The following is a 15423-nucleotide window of genomic DNA, read 5'->3' on the forward strand; positions in this document are numbered from 1 at the left end:
CTACTTTGGCGTCAACAAACAACAAGGAAGTGTTGGCTGGCTGGCTGGCTGGCTGGCTAGCTAACGTTAGCTAGCTAATGCTAACACCGACCCAAAATATTTTCACTTAATCTAAACTGTAATCTCTAATGTCATTCAAATATTATTCTTGTTTACAATAACTGCAATAGTTCGACCTACAAAAATAATGAAAAATGTCATTTTAATACCATCATTTCGAAGAATTTCAAATTTCCCTCTGCTTTCTGTGTGGGGAGAGACATCCCCATGATCCTGACTCCTCCTGAGTAAAGCCACCGCGTTGCCTTGGAGCTAGGCAAAGCCAGATTTTTTTTTGTGTTTTTTTTGTGCCAAATGAAAATAGCTAGCCATCTACTGACATCCTGTGGCAAATATGGGTACTACGGCTGTAAAGCTGTGTTTGGATAGGTAGCGTTTATTATTTCCGTATTTTTGACCTTCCTACGTTTCCGTAGTTGCATCGTCTTTTCAGTGCATACGCCACTGCTGTCATTGTCCACGCACATCGATTATTTATTTAAAATGTTAATGTCTCAGATGTGGTAGCTAAATCGGTTTAGGTTTGTTACAGTAGTTGTTGCGTCTGGATTTGGTGATATCGTTTTGTTATCATTTTCCTGGCAAGGATGTCTTTCAGGAGGTTAACAAAGCTGGTGTGTGGGCTTGCTGGTGGAACAACAGTACTTGTGGCAATGGCTGAACCGAAAGGATATCCTTTTGAAAAAACGAAACATGACGAAAGTTCAAGAAAATGGACTGGTCTAGGTGTTCTCCAAGCAGCAGTGCCTCAGACGTGGTCACCAGGCCATGACCACACTGTGACTGCCAGTGGGAATGGCTGGGACAGTAACTGGGATAAGTAAGCTATAATTAGCCTAAATTAATTTCTCATGAGCACATCTCTCAGTAAAGGGAGTAAGATTGAACCAATCGATTCGTCGTCAATTGTAATTATGGGAATTTGTGTATGAAGTGAAACGATATGTTTCATAATTCCCTGATCTCTGCTTTTTCATGTGATTCATTTGTAAGGCGTGACCCCCTGTCACTCATAAATGGGAAGAAAAAGAAGGACAAAGAGACCACCAGTGAAGAACTGAACACAGAGGTGGAGAATAACAAACCCAAAGCGACTCGTCACATCTTCCTGATCCGCCACTCACAGTACAACCTGAATGGGAGTGTGGACAAGGAGAGGGTCCTAACCCCTCTAGGTATGTATATGAAGTGCATTGATTAGTGTTTTAGCCATTTTTAAAAAGTATCAGTGAGGAGGCTGAAGTAAATTGAATCCAATAAAGCACTGATTGATTGTTTGATTGATTTAAAGGCAGGGAGCAGGCTGAGTACACTGGTCAGCGATTGGCTGCCCTGGGGTTGAAGTATGATGTCATGGTCCACTCCACCATGACCCGTGCCACAGAGACTGCCAGCATCATCAGCAAGCATCTTCCAGGTCAGAGACAACAGAACACCACTCATTCAAAGCTCGAATCAAAAGTACAGTACCAGTCAAAAGTTTGGACACACCTACTCATTCAAGGGCTTTTCTTTATTTTTTTACTATTTCCTTCATTGTAGAATAATAGTGAAGACATCAAAACCATGAAACAACACATGGAATCGTGTAGTAACCAAAAAAGTGTTAAACAAATCAAAATCTTTTTTTGTATTTGAGATTCTTCAAAGTAGCCAACCTTTGCCTTGATGACAGATTTGCACACGCTTGGCATTGTCTCAACCAGCTTCATGGAATGCTTTTCCAACAGTCTTGAAGGAGTTTCCACATATGCTGAGCACTTGTTGGCTGCCATCTCAGTTGGTTTGAGGTCAGGTGATTGTGGAGGCCAGGTCATCTGACACAGCACTCATCACTCTCCTTCTTGGTCAAATAACCCTTACAAATTAAATCAAACTTTGTCACATGCACCGAATACAACATGTGTAGACTTTACCGTGAAACACTTACTTACAAGCTCTTAACCAACAGTGCAGTTCAAGAAGAGTTAGGAAAATATTTACCAAGTAGACTATAATAAAAAGTAATAATAAAAAGTAACACACTAAGAATAACAATAACGAGGCTATATACAGGGGGCACCAGTACTGAGTCAGTGTGCGGGGGTACCGGTTAGTTGAGGTAATTTGTACATGTAGGTGGGGGTGAAGTGACTATGCATGGATAATTAACAGTGAGTAGCAGCAGTGTACAAAAGATGTGGGGGTCAATGTAACTTGTCCAGTGGTGATTTTATTAATTGTTCAGCAGTCTTATGGCATGGGGGTAGAAGCTGTTGAGGAGCCTTCTGGTCCTAGACTTGGCGCTCCGGTACCGCTTGCTGTGCGGTAGCAGAGAAAACAGTCTAACTTGGGTGACTGGAGTCTCTCTCAATTTTATTGGCTTTCCTCTGACACCGTCTATTGTATAGGTCCTGGATGGCAGGAAGATTGGCCCCAGTGATGTACTGGGCCGTTCACACTACCCTCTGTAGCGCCTTACGTTCAGATGCCAAGCAGTTGCCATACCAGGTGGTGATGCAACCGGTCAGAGTGCTCTCGATGGTGCGGCTGTAGGAACCTTTGAGGATCTGGGGATCCATGCCAAGTCTTTTCAGTCTCCTAAGGGGGAAAAGGTTTTGTCGTGCCCTCTTCACGACTGTCTTGGTATGTTTGGACCATGCTAGTTCGTTGGTGATGTGGACACCAAGGAACTTAAAGCTCTCGACCCGCTTCTCTACAGCCCTGTTGATGTTAATGAGGGCCTGTTCGGCCAGCCTTTTCCTGTAGTCCACGATCAGCTCCTTTGTCTTGCTCACAATGGGGGAGAGGTTGTTGTCCTGGCACCACACTGCCAGGTCTCTGACCTCCTCCCTATAGGTCGTCTTATCGTTGTCGGTGATCAGGCCTACCACTGTTGTGTTGTCAACAAACTTAATGATGGTGTTGGAGTCGTGTTTGCCACACAGTCATGGGTGAACAGGGATTATCGGAGGGGGGCTAAGTACACACCCCTGAGGGACCCCAGTGTTAAGGATCAGCATGGCAGACGTGTTGTTGCCTACTCTTACCACCTGTGGGCAGCCTGTCAAGAAGTCCAGGATCCAGTTGCAGATGGAGTCCTTAGCTTAGTGATGAGCTTTGTGGGCAGTATGGTGTTGAATCCTGAGCTGTTGTCAATGAACAGCATTCTCACATAGGTGTTCCTTTTGTCCAGGTGGGAAAGGGCAATGTGGAGTGCGATGGAGATTGCGTCATCTGTGGATCTGTTGGGGCGGTATGCAAATTGGAGTGGGTCTAGGGTGTCCGGGAGGATGCTGTTGTGAGCCATGACCAGCCTTTCAAACCACTTCATGGCTACCGACCTGAGTGCCACGGGGCGGTAATCATTTAGGCAGGTTACCTTCGCTTTCTTGGGCACACGGACTATGGTTGTCTGCTTAAAACATGTAGATATTACAGACTCGGTTAGGGAGAGGTTGAAAATGTCAGTGGAGACACTTAACAGTTGGTCCGCGCATGCTTTGCGTACACGTCCTAGTAATCCGTCTGGCCCAGCGGCTTTGTGAATGTTGACCTATTTTAAAGGTTTTATTCACATCGGCTACCGAGAGCTTTATCACACAGTCATCCAGAACAGCTGGTGCTCTTGTGCATGCTTCAGTGTTGCTTGCCTCGAAGCGAGCATAAAAGGCATTTAGCTCGTCTGGTAGGCTCACGTCACTGGGAAGCTCGCGTCTGTGTTTCCCTTTGTAATCCGTAATAGTTTTTAAGCAATACCACATCAGACGAGCGTCAGAGCCGGTGTAGTAGGATTCAATCTTAATCCTGTATTGACGCTTGGCTTGTTCGATGGTTTGTCTGAGGGCATAGCGGGATTTCTTATAAACGTCTGGATTAGTCTCCCGCTCCTTGAAAGCGGCAGTCCTACCTTGGTCCGGATGTTGCCTGTAATCCATGGCTTCTGGTTGGGTTATGTACTTATGATGAAGCCGATGACTGATGTGGAGTCCTCCTTAATGCCATTTGATGAGTCCCGGAACATATTCCGGTCTGTGCTAGCAAAACAGTCCTGTAGTGTAGCATCCATGTCATCTGACCACTTCCGTATTGAGCAAGTCACTGGTACTTCCTGCTTTTTTGCTTGTTAGCAGGAATCAGGAGGATAGAATTAAGGTTAGATTTGCCAAATGGAGGGCGGGGGAGAGCTTTGTATGCATCTCTGTGTGTGGAGTAAAGGTGGTCTAGGATTTTTTTTCTCTGGTTGCACAGGCCAAGCACATAGAAATACAAACATAGAACAAAAACATAGAATACCCACCCACATCACACCCTGACCAAAGTAAAAATAGAAACATACAAAGCAATCTACAGTCAGGGCGTGACATTGGGAGAATGTAAAACGTCAGCCATGTCCTTTGTCATCGTGTTGTGGGTGGGTATTCTATGTTTTTGTTCTATGTTTGTATTTCTATGTGTTTGGCCTGGTAAAAAAACAAATGATAATCCCACTAAGCACAAACCAGATGGGATGGCGTATCGCTGCAGAGTGCTCTGGAAGTCATGCTGGTTAAGTGTGCCTTGAATTCTAAATTAATGACAGACCTTGTCACCAGCAAACCCCCCCACACCATCACACCACCTCCTCCATGCTTCACGGTGGGAACCACACATGCAGAGATCATCCATTCACCTCCTCTGCTTCTCACAAAGATACGGCGGTTGGAAACAAAAACCTCAAATTTGGACTCATCAGAACAAAGGACAGCTTTCCATCAGTTTTCATCAGTAATATCCATTGTTTGGGCCAAGAAACACAAGCAAGTCTCTTCTTATTGGTGTCCTTATAGTAGTGGTTTCTTTGCAGCAATTCAACCATGAAGGCCTGATTCAGTCTCCTCTGAACTGTTGATTTGTGTCTATTACTTGAACTCTGTGAAGCATTTATTTGGGCTGCAATTTCTGAGGCTGGTAACTCTAATATACTTATCCTCTGCAGCAGATGTAACTCTGGGTCTTCCTTTCCTGTTGAGGTCCACATGAGAGCCTGTTTCTTCATCAGCAATTGATGTTTTTTGCAACTGCACTTGAAAAAAACTTTAAAGGTTCTTGAAATGTTCCGTATTGACTGACCTTAAAGTAATGATGGACTGACGTTTATCTTTGCTTATTTGACCTGTTCTTGCCATAATATGGACTTGGTCTTTTACCAAATAGGGATATCTTCTATATACCCCCCTACCTTGTCACAACACAACTGATTGCCTCAAACACATTTTAAGAAGGAAAGAAATTCCACAAATTAACTTTAACAAGGCACACCTGTTAATTGAAATTCATGCCAGGTGACTACCTCATGAAGCTGGTTGAGGGAATGCCAAGAGTGCCTTGATGACAGCTTTGCACAAATGGTGGCTACTTTGAATAATCTAAAGTCTAAAATATTTTACTACATGATTCCATATGTGTTATTTCCTAGTTTTGATGTCTTCACTATTATTCTACAATGTAGAAAATAGTAAAAATAAAGAAAAACCCTTGAATGAGTAGGTGTGTCCAAACTTTTGACTGGTACTGTAATTCTAAGCCTCCAAACTGAACAGTACTAAACAACTTGTTTTGCTCTCTATCTCTCTGCATTAGAGGTGGACAAAGTGAGCTGTGACCTGCTAAGAGAGGGTGCTCCCATTGAGCCTGTGCCACCAATCTCCTGGAAACCTGACTGTGTGGTGAGTGATCTGCTATCCTTAGTCCTGGAGATGGATACAATTACCCACTTGCACTTATTTTTCTTGTGTGATATTCACTTAAAGGCTTAACCGATACAAACCATTTAGCACTTGAGCTTCAAAGCAATCTGTTAAAGTGCTGTACAAAATTGGCTGTCAAACTTTCCCTCACACACTGTACTGGTGCTTTGGTTTCTGCAGTATCATGAAGATGGAGCTCGAATCGAGGCAGCCTTCCGTCGCTACATCCACCGTGCAGACAGCAAGCAGACAGAGGATAGCTACGAGATCATTGTCTGCCACGCAAATGTTATTCGCTACTTTGTGTGCAGGTCAGTCAAGTCATCAACAACACGCTAATGGAGTTGCATAGCTCAGCTAATTCATAGTGAGTGATTTGTCCTCGGTGAGGTGAACAGATTACTGGACAGGTGTGGAAAAACATGATCTACTTGTCAATGTTCAACACTGATAATATATAGTCCCATGGTCCTGGTTTCCTGTAGTAATGCTTTAATTGGGACACATTTCTTTAGGCATTGATTGTGAGGTCAAATCTGTTGTGGAACTGTTTCTCTTGGTTGATCCAGGGCTCTGCAGTTTCCCCCAGAAGGTTGGCTGCGGCTGGGCCTGAATAACGGCAGCATCACCTGGATCACCATCAGACCCAGTGGCAGGGTGGGACTGAGGATGATGGGCGACTCAGGCTTTATGCCTCCTGAAAAACTCACCCGTACCTGACACTCCTTCCAACACTGCTGGCCCCATGTCACCGGACCTTCTGCTGCCACCATTTCTCCTCTAAGATGGTTTTGCCCACGTTGGGAATCATTCATTTGACTGCAGTTTTGTATGGAAAAATAATTTGTAATGTATTTTACAGACAGTGCCATTTCTTAGTAAATTGATTTGATAATGCTTTAATATGACATTTTATGAATAAACATGAGGGAATGTACCGACGACCTCATCCGTTTGTGTATAGGTATACATTAAAACAATAGATCATTTAAAACTCTTCATTTACCATGAATCAGCTAGTTAAGTCATTAACAATATAAAACCATTTTCATAAGAAAAAGCATCATTACATACGGTATCACTTTAGTATTGGGAGCAGTGTACACCATTAGGTAAATTCAAAGTGTAATCTGTAGCCATGCTATCCGGCAGAAGAGAATGCTTGCATTGAGGACATGCATTAGTGCAAATAAGGTAATAGTGGCTTGCATAGAAAAGCCAAGAGTTACATGAATGGAAACCAGCACAAAGGTAAAACAAGGACATGTAACCTGTTAAATGGCAATGTAGTGGTCTCCTGCCTGGGTTCGAAAGTCAGACTATAGACCTGATGTGGTGGTACAGGATGTTGGCCAACATTCCCTGTTGTGTTTTCAACAGCACATTCAGATTGTGGGACATGACATCCTGTTTGCTTGTGGTTCCCCTGTGTCAGGTTGGGGAGTGGAATAGGGTCCTGCAGAGGATGGTCTGGGAGTAACAGCTCTGGGTGTTGGGGCCTGGGCTGTGAAAGCTGAGCCTGCTGGGAGAACAGTTTGGTGTCCCAGTCAAGCTTCTCCTTTTTGGGCTTGGCCACCTGAAAAATACAAAACAGCAGTATTAACCACCTGAGAGTTATACAACAAAGCAGGATCAATGAGTTAGCCAGAAACTAACATTTGATTTAATGGTTTGTTTAAAAAAAAAGCTCAACTGTTTTTTCATTTGGTTAAATCAATTAGACCATGCCCATTTCAAACGCATCTTTCTACAAAATAAAAAATTACACCAAAATATTAAGACAAGTTAACTCCATAATCCTACTTTGTAGTATACCGCTCAAGAGTATCAAAGACAAGATACAGTTGATATCGGAAGTTTACATACACATAGGTTGGAGTCATTGAAACTCGTTTTTCAACCACTCCACATATTTCTTGTTAAACTATAATTTTGGCAAGTCGGTTAGGACAAACTGTATACTTTGCATGACAAGTAATATTCCCAACAATTGTTTACAGACAGATTATTTCACTATCACAATTACAGTGGGTCAGAAGTTTACATACACTGTGCCTTTAAACAGCTTGGAAAATTCCAGAAAATGATGTCATGGCTTTAGAAGCTTCTGATAGGCTACTTGACATCATTTGAGGTGTACCCGTGGGTGTATTTCAAGGCCTACCATCATGAGAAAATCTAAAGAAATCAGCCAAGACCTCAGAATTGTAGACCACAAGTCTGGTTCATCCTTGGGAGCAATTTCCAAACGCCTGAAGGTACCACATTCATCTGTACAAACAATAGTACGCAAGTAAACACCATGGGACCACGCAGCCGTCATACCACTCAGGAAGGAGAGGCGTTCTGTTTCCTAGAGATGAACGTACTGTGGTGCAAATCAATCCCAGAACAACAGCAAAGGACCTGTGAAGATGCTGGAGGAAACAGGTACAAAAGTATCTATATCCACAGTAAAACGAGTCCTATATCGACATAACCTGAAAGGCCGCTCAGCAAGGAAGAAGCCACTGCTCCAAAACCACCATAAAAAAGCCAGACTACGGTTTGCAACGGCACATGGGGACAAAGAAATATCCTCTGGTCTGATGAAACAAAATTAAAACTCTTAGGCCATAATGACCATCGTTATGTTTGGAGGAAAAAGGGGAGGCTTGCAAGCCAAAGAACACCATCCCAACAGTGAAGCACGGGTGTGGCAGCATCATGTTGTGTGGGTGCTTTGCTGCAGGAGGGAATGGTACACTTCACGAAATAGATGGCATCATGAGGGTGGATATATTGAAGCAACATCTCAAGACATCAGTCAGGAAGTTAAAGCTTGGTCGCAAATGGGTATTCCACATGGACAATGACCCCAGGCATACTTCCAAAGTTGTGGCAAAATGGCTTAAGGACAACAAAGTCAAGGTATTGGAGTGGCCATCACAAAGCCCTGACCTCAATCCTATAGAAAATGTGTGGGCAGAACTGAAAAAGTGTGCGCGAGCAAGGAGGCCGACAAACCTGACTCAGTTATACCAGCTCTGTCAGGAGGAATGGGACAAAATTCACCCAACTTATTGTGCGAAGCTTGTGGAAGGCTACCCGAAATGTTTGACCCAAGTTAATCAATTTAAAGGCAATACTACCAAATACTAATTGGGTGTATGTTAACGTCTGACCCACTGGGAATGTGATAAAAGAAATAAAAACTGAAATAAATCATTCTCTACTATTATTCTGACATTTCACATTCTTAAAATAAAGTGGTGATCCTAACTGACCTAAGACAGGGAACTTTTACTGTGATTAAATATCAGGAATAATGAAAAACTCTGTTTGAATGTATTTGGCTAAGGTGTACGTAAACTTCCGACTTTAACTGTATGTCTGCTGACACAGCATAAAGAAACAGAATAGGTATCTATCTCACCTTAGCCTCTGTGAAGAGGGATAGGCCAGAATGGTGGTCTTCCACTTAGTAATGCAAGGGTATCTCTCAAGGTCAATCTCCATGTTATTCATTGCAGACAGGACCTCACTGTCCAACTTGGTGGGAAATTCCCTGCAAGAAAGAGTCAAAGAACATTGGTTAGCATTTCCATTGGGCTACAAAGAAACATTTATTGTGCCTGTTTAAATTGCAACAGATCATTTTGACAGGTTGACTGATGTCCAGTAAATAAACAAAGACTAGACTTACCCATCCATAAACAGTTCCTGTCTTCGTCTTGTAGGGGTGTCAGTCATCAGAATTGTGTCCTTAGCGGTGTCTCCTTCCGTTGATTTGTAAGATGCGCTAGAGGATCCTGAGTCTCTCCTCCGGTCTCCACCATCTCTGAGACCATCTGGGCCCTCTGAGTCTGAGCCCTCGTCTGCAGTCAGATACTCCTCAGAGCTAGGGTTAGAGAGCTCCTCCACCTGCCTCTTCCCCCGACTCCTCTCCCAGGTCCTCCAGAAGCTACCGTCCCCCAGGTCCAGGCCTTCTCTCCAAGGTACAGAGGGAGCCAGACATGCCTTCTCTGAGTCCTCCACAGTGCCAGATGCTACCTTTAGACTGGCTCTCTCAAACTCTGGGAGGAGGTTACACACAGGTGACTGGGAACTGTTCTCCACTGGTGCGGAGGTCTTGTCATTCAGGATGTGGTTAGACAGGGCATGGCTCTGGTGGTTTTTCTGCTCCTCTGAAATGACAGAAAACACATGAATTTGAGATGACTTTGGGATTTCCCTGTATAATTTCAAGCATGAAATAATATGTTATAACATGTTTGTAAGGTTGTAGATTTTCTATGGAAGTGCTTACCTTTGGAGGGTGTTGATGTTTTAAATCCACCACCGGTCTCCTCTGTCCTCCCATATTCATCTCGGGGAAGCTCACTTCGGTCCTTCTTATCCAGATACTCTTCCAGCCTCTTCCATCCCTCCTCTGTAGACAGGTCAGTGAAGCTCTGAAGGAAGTCCCAGTACTCTGCCCAAGGATGCCCCATTCCATGTGCAATCTCCCTGTTGAGAGAGATCAGATCGATCAGAAAATATGCCAACTGTAGCCATTGCATTTTTCCTTGACATGACATTCATCGATCGTCAGCAAGTTTATGGTTACTTGATAAAAGGGTTACTTGATAAAAGTGTGCTTGTTTGCTCACTGCAGTCAAAAACTATATTTGCCTATGCTTTACATATACACTGAGTGCACAAAACAAAAGCGTCAAAAGCGTTCCACAGGGATGCTGGCCCATGTTGACTCCAATGCTTCCCAAAGTTGTGTCAAGTTGACTGGATGTCCTTTGTGCAGTGGACCATTTTTGATATACACAAGAAACTGTTGAGCATGATAAACCCAGCAGCGTTGCAGTTCTTGACACACTCAAACTTGTGTGCCTGGCACCTCATTCCCTGTTCAAAGGCACTTCAAAATCTTTTGTCTTGCCCATTCACCTACATACACAATCCATGTCTCAATTATTTCTCGGCTTAAAAATAATTTAACGCGTGTCCTCCCCTCCCCTGATTGAAGTTGATATAACAAGTGACATCAATTATGGATCACAGCTTTCCCCTGGATTCACCTGGTCAGTCTATATCATGGAATGAGCTGGTCCTAATGTTTTGTGCACTCAGTGTATTTTCACACTATAGGGTTGGAACAATATTATGAAAATTATGATAATGCCCTTTTAGTATAAGAGCTGCTTGAAAAGACTCCCTGAAATTTCACCCTGTTTTTCTGTGATGGTGGAACCATTTTAATTCAACACAATTACAGTAAGGTACTTAATTGTTACCTAGAAATAATTTAATATTGAGATAAAAACAGCTGCATTTGACCTTTAAAAAAGGGTCACAGGTCCACTGTTCATTCACTCACCTCCCCACACGCTCTGCACCCCTGTCAGGGTCAGATTTGAGAATACGGTGGAAATACTCTGCTCGATCCCTGGGTGGAGTTCTCCATAGTCTATGGAACTCATCTGCCTGGAAGACCAAAACAGAAAATGGGTTTAGAGACAAAGGCCTGAGCCTCTATAGATGGATTATTTCATTGTACAATACTCCAAGGTATTGAGATTACCTTTGAAGGACTGAGGGGACCCACATACGCTCTCACAGTCATGACTGGGTCTATGGGACTCCCAGCCACTCCTGATCCCAGCGAATGAAAATCCACCTCCAGTGGGCTTGGAGACCATGGCAAACCAATCACAGGCTGGAAGCTGTTGTCTGTATCTCTCAGCAAGGGAACATAGCACCGTTCTGTCAGAAAAGGGACAAAGTTAGCAATGTGTTCACAAGTTGGCTTTTACACATATAAAAAGGTGTTATAGCCATCATTGGCAAACATCTAAACGTACCCTCCAAATATTCCTTGATCTTCTTCTTTATGTCAGAGGTTTTGTTTTTCCTCTCACATATCACCTGTAAAGGCATTTATAAAGTCAAGCATTTAGTCCTCTAAATCGTCTCTTTTCTGGCATGACATTCAGGGGACAATACACCTTACTGAAGAGAAATGGAATGCTTTACTAAGAGAAGGGTTTTAGTGCAAATTAAGTGGTTCTTCATAGCTGTAATGTGGCTTACAGTAGAGGGTTTCTGGTTGTACTTGTTCTGCCGGTGTTTATCAGTGGCCGGATGAGAACACAGCACGTTGACCACGTCTGGACAGCCAAACTTACAGGCAAAGTGAAGAGGAGTTTCATTGCTCTAAAAGGGACATCACACACATTCAGTACATCTCATGAATACCTTACGTACACACTTTAACGCCAACAGACTATAATGACTGTGTGCATTGTGCTGACTACCAACCCCCATTGTATTACACAGTTACGGTTCATAGACTGCAAGTTCTCACTGCTTTGTCAGGTGTGTTGAGGTACAGGTCAACGAGGTAGCGGATGCGTTGGTGTAACATGGCCTCCTGGTCGTCGGGATACATGAGTCTCATGAAGTCTGGGCTCTCCAGAGTGTCCAGGAGGAGCTGGACCATCCCTGACTGGTTCTCTTTGGCCGCCACATGCAGGACATTATAATGGCATCCTTCCTATAAAAAAAACAGGAATACAGAGTTATTCCACACCAGAGAATGTGAAGTACTATTCTGCTCCCATGGAAATGACAGAAACAATAATTATCTCAAATGCATACATGCACGATGGTGGGGTTGTCTCCAGATCCGATGAGGTAGCGTGGGTTGGCCCAGACCAGCTTGCTGAAGGCTTCCTTGTCTCCCTTCTCTACTGCCTTTCTCAGCTTGGCTGTCAGGTCCTGGGTGCGGGGGCTGCGGAATTCATTAGCCCTCTCCAGGTTCACAGGTAAAGTCCCTGATGCGGTAGGGCTTCCTAGGAGGACAAGGGTGTCATTGTATGCATGCCGGTCAACCTTTTTCTTGCTAATTTTACATGACACAAAAGAGGTGAATAATCCATATAGTAGCTCTATATTAGATAAAGCTATGCTATGAAGCAGACACACCTGTGTGGACTACAGGTTGCAGTGCTCCCTGGGGCCCGTCTGGTGCAGTTGTGCTGGCTACAGCTGGGCAATGTTCATTGATGCCTTTTGAGAATTTCTCAGCTTCCTCTCGTGTTGAGAAGGACTTAAACCTGGACTCTTTCATTGTCATCATGGCTCTCAGAGCTTTCTTCCTGTCCACATATACATGTACTTTGTCTGGTGGGGAAAACATAGTCATTCACCACACATTGAACTCAGAGACAATCTCTCTCTATCTTGCACTATTCATAGGATAAAAAGAGGTCTTACCATCAGTGACCACTGACTCCTCCCAATGAGGACATACACCATAGTAAACAAGGGGAAATTCTGGTTCATCCAATTCCTCTGTCTCTTTGCACTCCTCTGCTGGTGATTTGAGTTCCAGGGTGTGGTCTGCTTCTACTGTATCTGTTAAGGGTCTATTAGACTCTGCATTGGAGGTACTACCTCCACCAGTCACCCCTCCATCCCCTCCCTGCTTTTCCAGGAGGGTTCTGGCCAGCTTCCTCTCAAAGATGGCTCTTGTAGTGGTGGTAAGGGGGCCACACTTCAGCCCTGCCCCGATAATCTCCTGTCGTAGCTGATCTGGGTTCAGGGTCTGCAGCCTGCTCATGACTTCCTCCATGTTGCTGTCACTACCTAGGATAAATAAATGTGGCATACCCAGAGAAGAGTCATGTTACAAATATACTACTACTACTCATTCGCATCAGAAATTACACTTTAACTCATCGTTCCTGGCCTTAAAACAGTAGATAACCAACAAATAAAATGGTACGTTGTGTCATAGGCTAAAGATAAAATGTTATTGAACCACTCTGGCCACGGTCTCTTCAAAATCACATGCATAATTGGCATAACGATGGTCTAAAACGGAATAATTACTACACGCCATTGTAGCCTACGTATATATATTTTGGGATGTGGAACGATTCCATGTGGAGAAAATTGTAACAATGTAGCTGGAGCACGTATTCTGTTTACCTACGCCTGTTATTTACCTATCGGGGCGCGAGCTCATTGGTCAATTCAAACAAAACGATGCCCCGCCTTTTCCAATATGACTCATAATACAAATAGTTGTACATTTGTAATAATGTATGATGTCATTACATTCAACGTGCTGCAGCTCTAGTGCATTTGCATTTACACAATCGATAGTTACATATGTATTATTTAGGCGACGATACGTACTTAGGATGGCCCAATTCTCACAATATCTGCCCCATAATCATTGGTTATGCGAAACTTATAGTGCTCGGGCTAGGCCATATATTCCCATTGAGGAATGTACTACAACAACTAACTTTTCCCTAGCCACCCTAGCTAATAGCAGCTAAGACCTGATTTAATGACGTGCCAGACATGTATTTAACTTAAATGGACTCGTAAACGTTCTCGAATACACTCAGATAATATCTTACTTCACAAACTCGTGCTTGTCGTCCTCCTGTGGTGTACTCATTACGTCAGTCAACGGAAACCGTTTAAGAACCGATAGCCTCAAAGATTTGTATAACTAAGATAGTCGTTTCCAATGGGAACAAGTGAGTCATAGTGGGCAGAACAAACAAGGAGGTGATCAGAGCCAAGCACGAGATAGCGAGATCCTATTGGCGCGTTCTAGCAAATATTTGCATATTTCCGTCTAGGGAACGCCTTTTCTGTGAAGTGCGCGTGTGCAATAACTAAATTCGCATTTGCACTCCTTCTAAACAACGCATTTTTACTTTGGCAAAGGGTAAAGTCTACAAAACATTGTCCACTCTGTTCGAAACAGATTATAGTTTTGGGAACAGAAAACTGTACTGAGATCAAATTGCAGAATGTCGGCCAAAATCCATCTCGTTCCATCTTCTCCCACTACCGGCCACTGGGCTTCCTTTCACTACCATATTTGGTAGTGATTGGAAATGCCATGCGGAAGCTTCACATTTTATACGTCCAGTTAAATATCTGTCTCATTGTTCTAGCTGTGATAGCACTGACCAAGCAAACAGATCAAACGAAACGGGGAGGGAGCTTATTCTTCTTCTTTTTATTGGCGGACTATATCCCAAAAGGTGTATTGCCGCAACCTACTGGGTGGGGTAAAAACGTAGATACTTTAACGAAAAAAAGTAAACGTACTCTACTTCATCAAATGTACTCAGATCCCTACACAAGCTCGGGGGCCTGACGCTTCAAACACACCTATAGTGTCATTGCGTTTTGGTACACCAAAATGACTTTATTTCCAATGAAAGGCTGTGTTTGCCTTGCACCATTGCGTTGCAGAGGCACTTGCAGGCGTTCAGTGTGGTGTTTTTGTGCAAAATAGTATGCAGCGTAATCTGGAAATGTATGCAACAAAAGTTCAAAATACACCTTCTGATACCATTTCTGTCCAGCCATCTATGCATACAGTTTGAAGCATATGGTCGATAAATCCAACGTTTGCACCACACCAAATGCAATGCTGCAAGGCAAACGCAGCGTTTCTTTGGAAATGAATGTACTTCTGGTGTACCAAAATTCAATGGCACTGTCGGTGTGTTAGACAGTATTCCCTGCAATGTTTCAGCCGTGAACATCCTGGAGAACCAAGAATCTTTCATCCGCTTTTACACTGATTTCCAGACCCTTAGATGTTTTGTATGTTTGACCTGTGCAATTATCACCTGCGCAATAA

The 15423-nt window shown here is 43.5% G+C and overlaps 3 protein-coding genes across 3 annotated transcripts in view; 1 reads left to right on the forward strand and 2 right to left on the reverse strand.

Annotated features, from left to right (window-relative positions):
- Positions 1–311, reverse strand: part of cplane1 (ciliogenesis and planar polarity effector 1) — a 30259-nt gene extending 29948 nt beyond the window's left edge. Inside the window, 1 exon segment of the mRNA XM_064942417.1 lies at positions 210–311. The gene's annotated coding sequence lies outside the window, so the exon portion shown is untranslated.
- A 159-nt stretch (positions 312–470) lies between these two features.
- Positions 471–6705, forward strand: LOC135517807 (serine/threonine-protein phosphatase PGAM5, mitochondrial-like). The gene is made up of 6 exons (XM_064942422.1): positions 471–880; positions 1054–1235; positions 1352–1477; positions 5662–5747; positions 5949–6079; positions 6338–6705. Exons 1-6 carry the CDS (start codon positions 648–650, stop codon positions 6486–6488), a joined length of 909 nt encoding a protein of 302 aa, XP_064798494.1. The 5' UTR covers positions 471–647; the 3' UTR covers positions 6489–6705.
- LOC135517806 (ankyrin repeat and LEM domain-containing protein 2-like) lies at positions 6652–14298 on the reverse strand. The gene is made up of 13 exons (XM_064942421.1): positions 14177–14298; positions 13020–13391; positions 12729–12926; positions 12402–12595; positions 12109–12297; positions 11835–11957; positions 11606–11669; positions 11326–11507; positions 11122–11228; positions 10057–10256; positions 9454–9934; positions 9184–9315; positions 6652–7344 (listed from the first exon to the last, which is right to left on the reverse strand). The coding sequence occupies exons 2-13, from the start codon at positions 13375–13377 to the stop codon at positions 7200–7202; spliced, it is 2373 nt and encodes a 790-aa protein (XP_064798493.1). The 5' UTR covers positions 13378–13391; positions 14177–14298; the 3' UTR covers positions 6652–7199.
- Between the last annotated feature and the right edge of the window lie 1125 nt (positions 14299–15423).

Source organism: Oncorhynchus masou, chromosome 28 (assembly GCF_036934945.1).
Source record: "Oncorhynchus masou masou isolate Uvic2021 chromosome 28, UVic_Omas_1.1, whole genome shotgun sequence".
Lineage (NCBI taxonomy): Eukaryota > Metazoa > Chordata > Actinopteri > Salmoniformes > Salmonidae > Oncorhynchus > Oncorhynchus masou.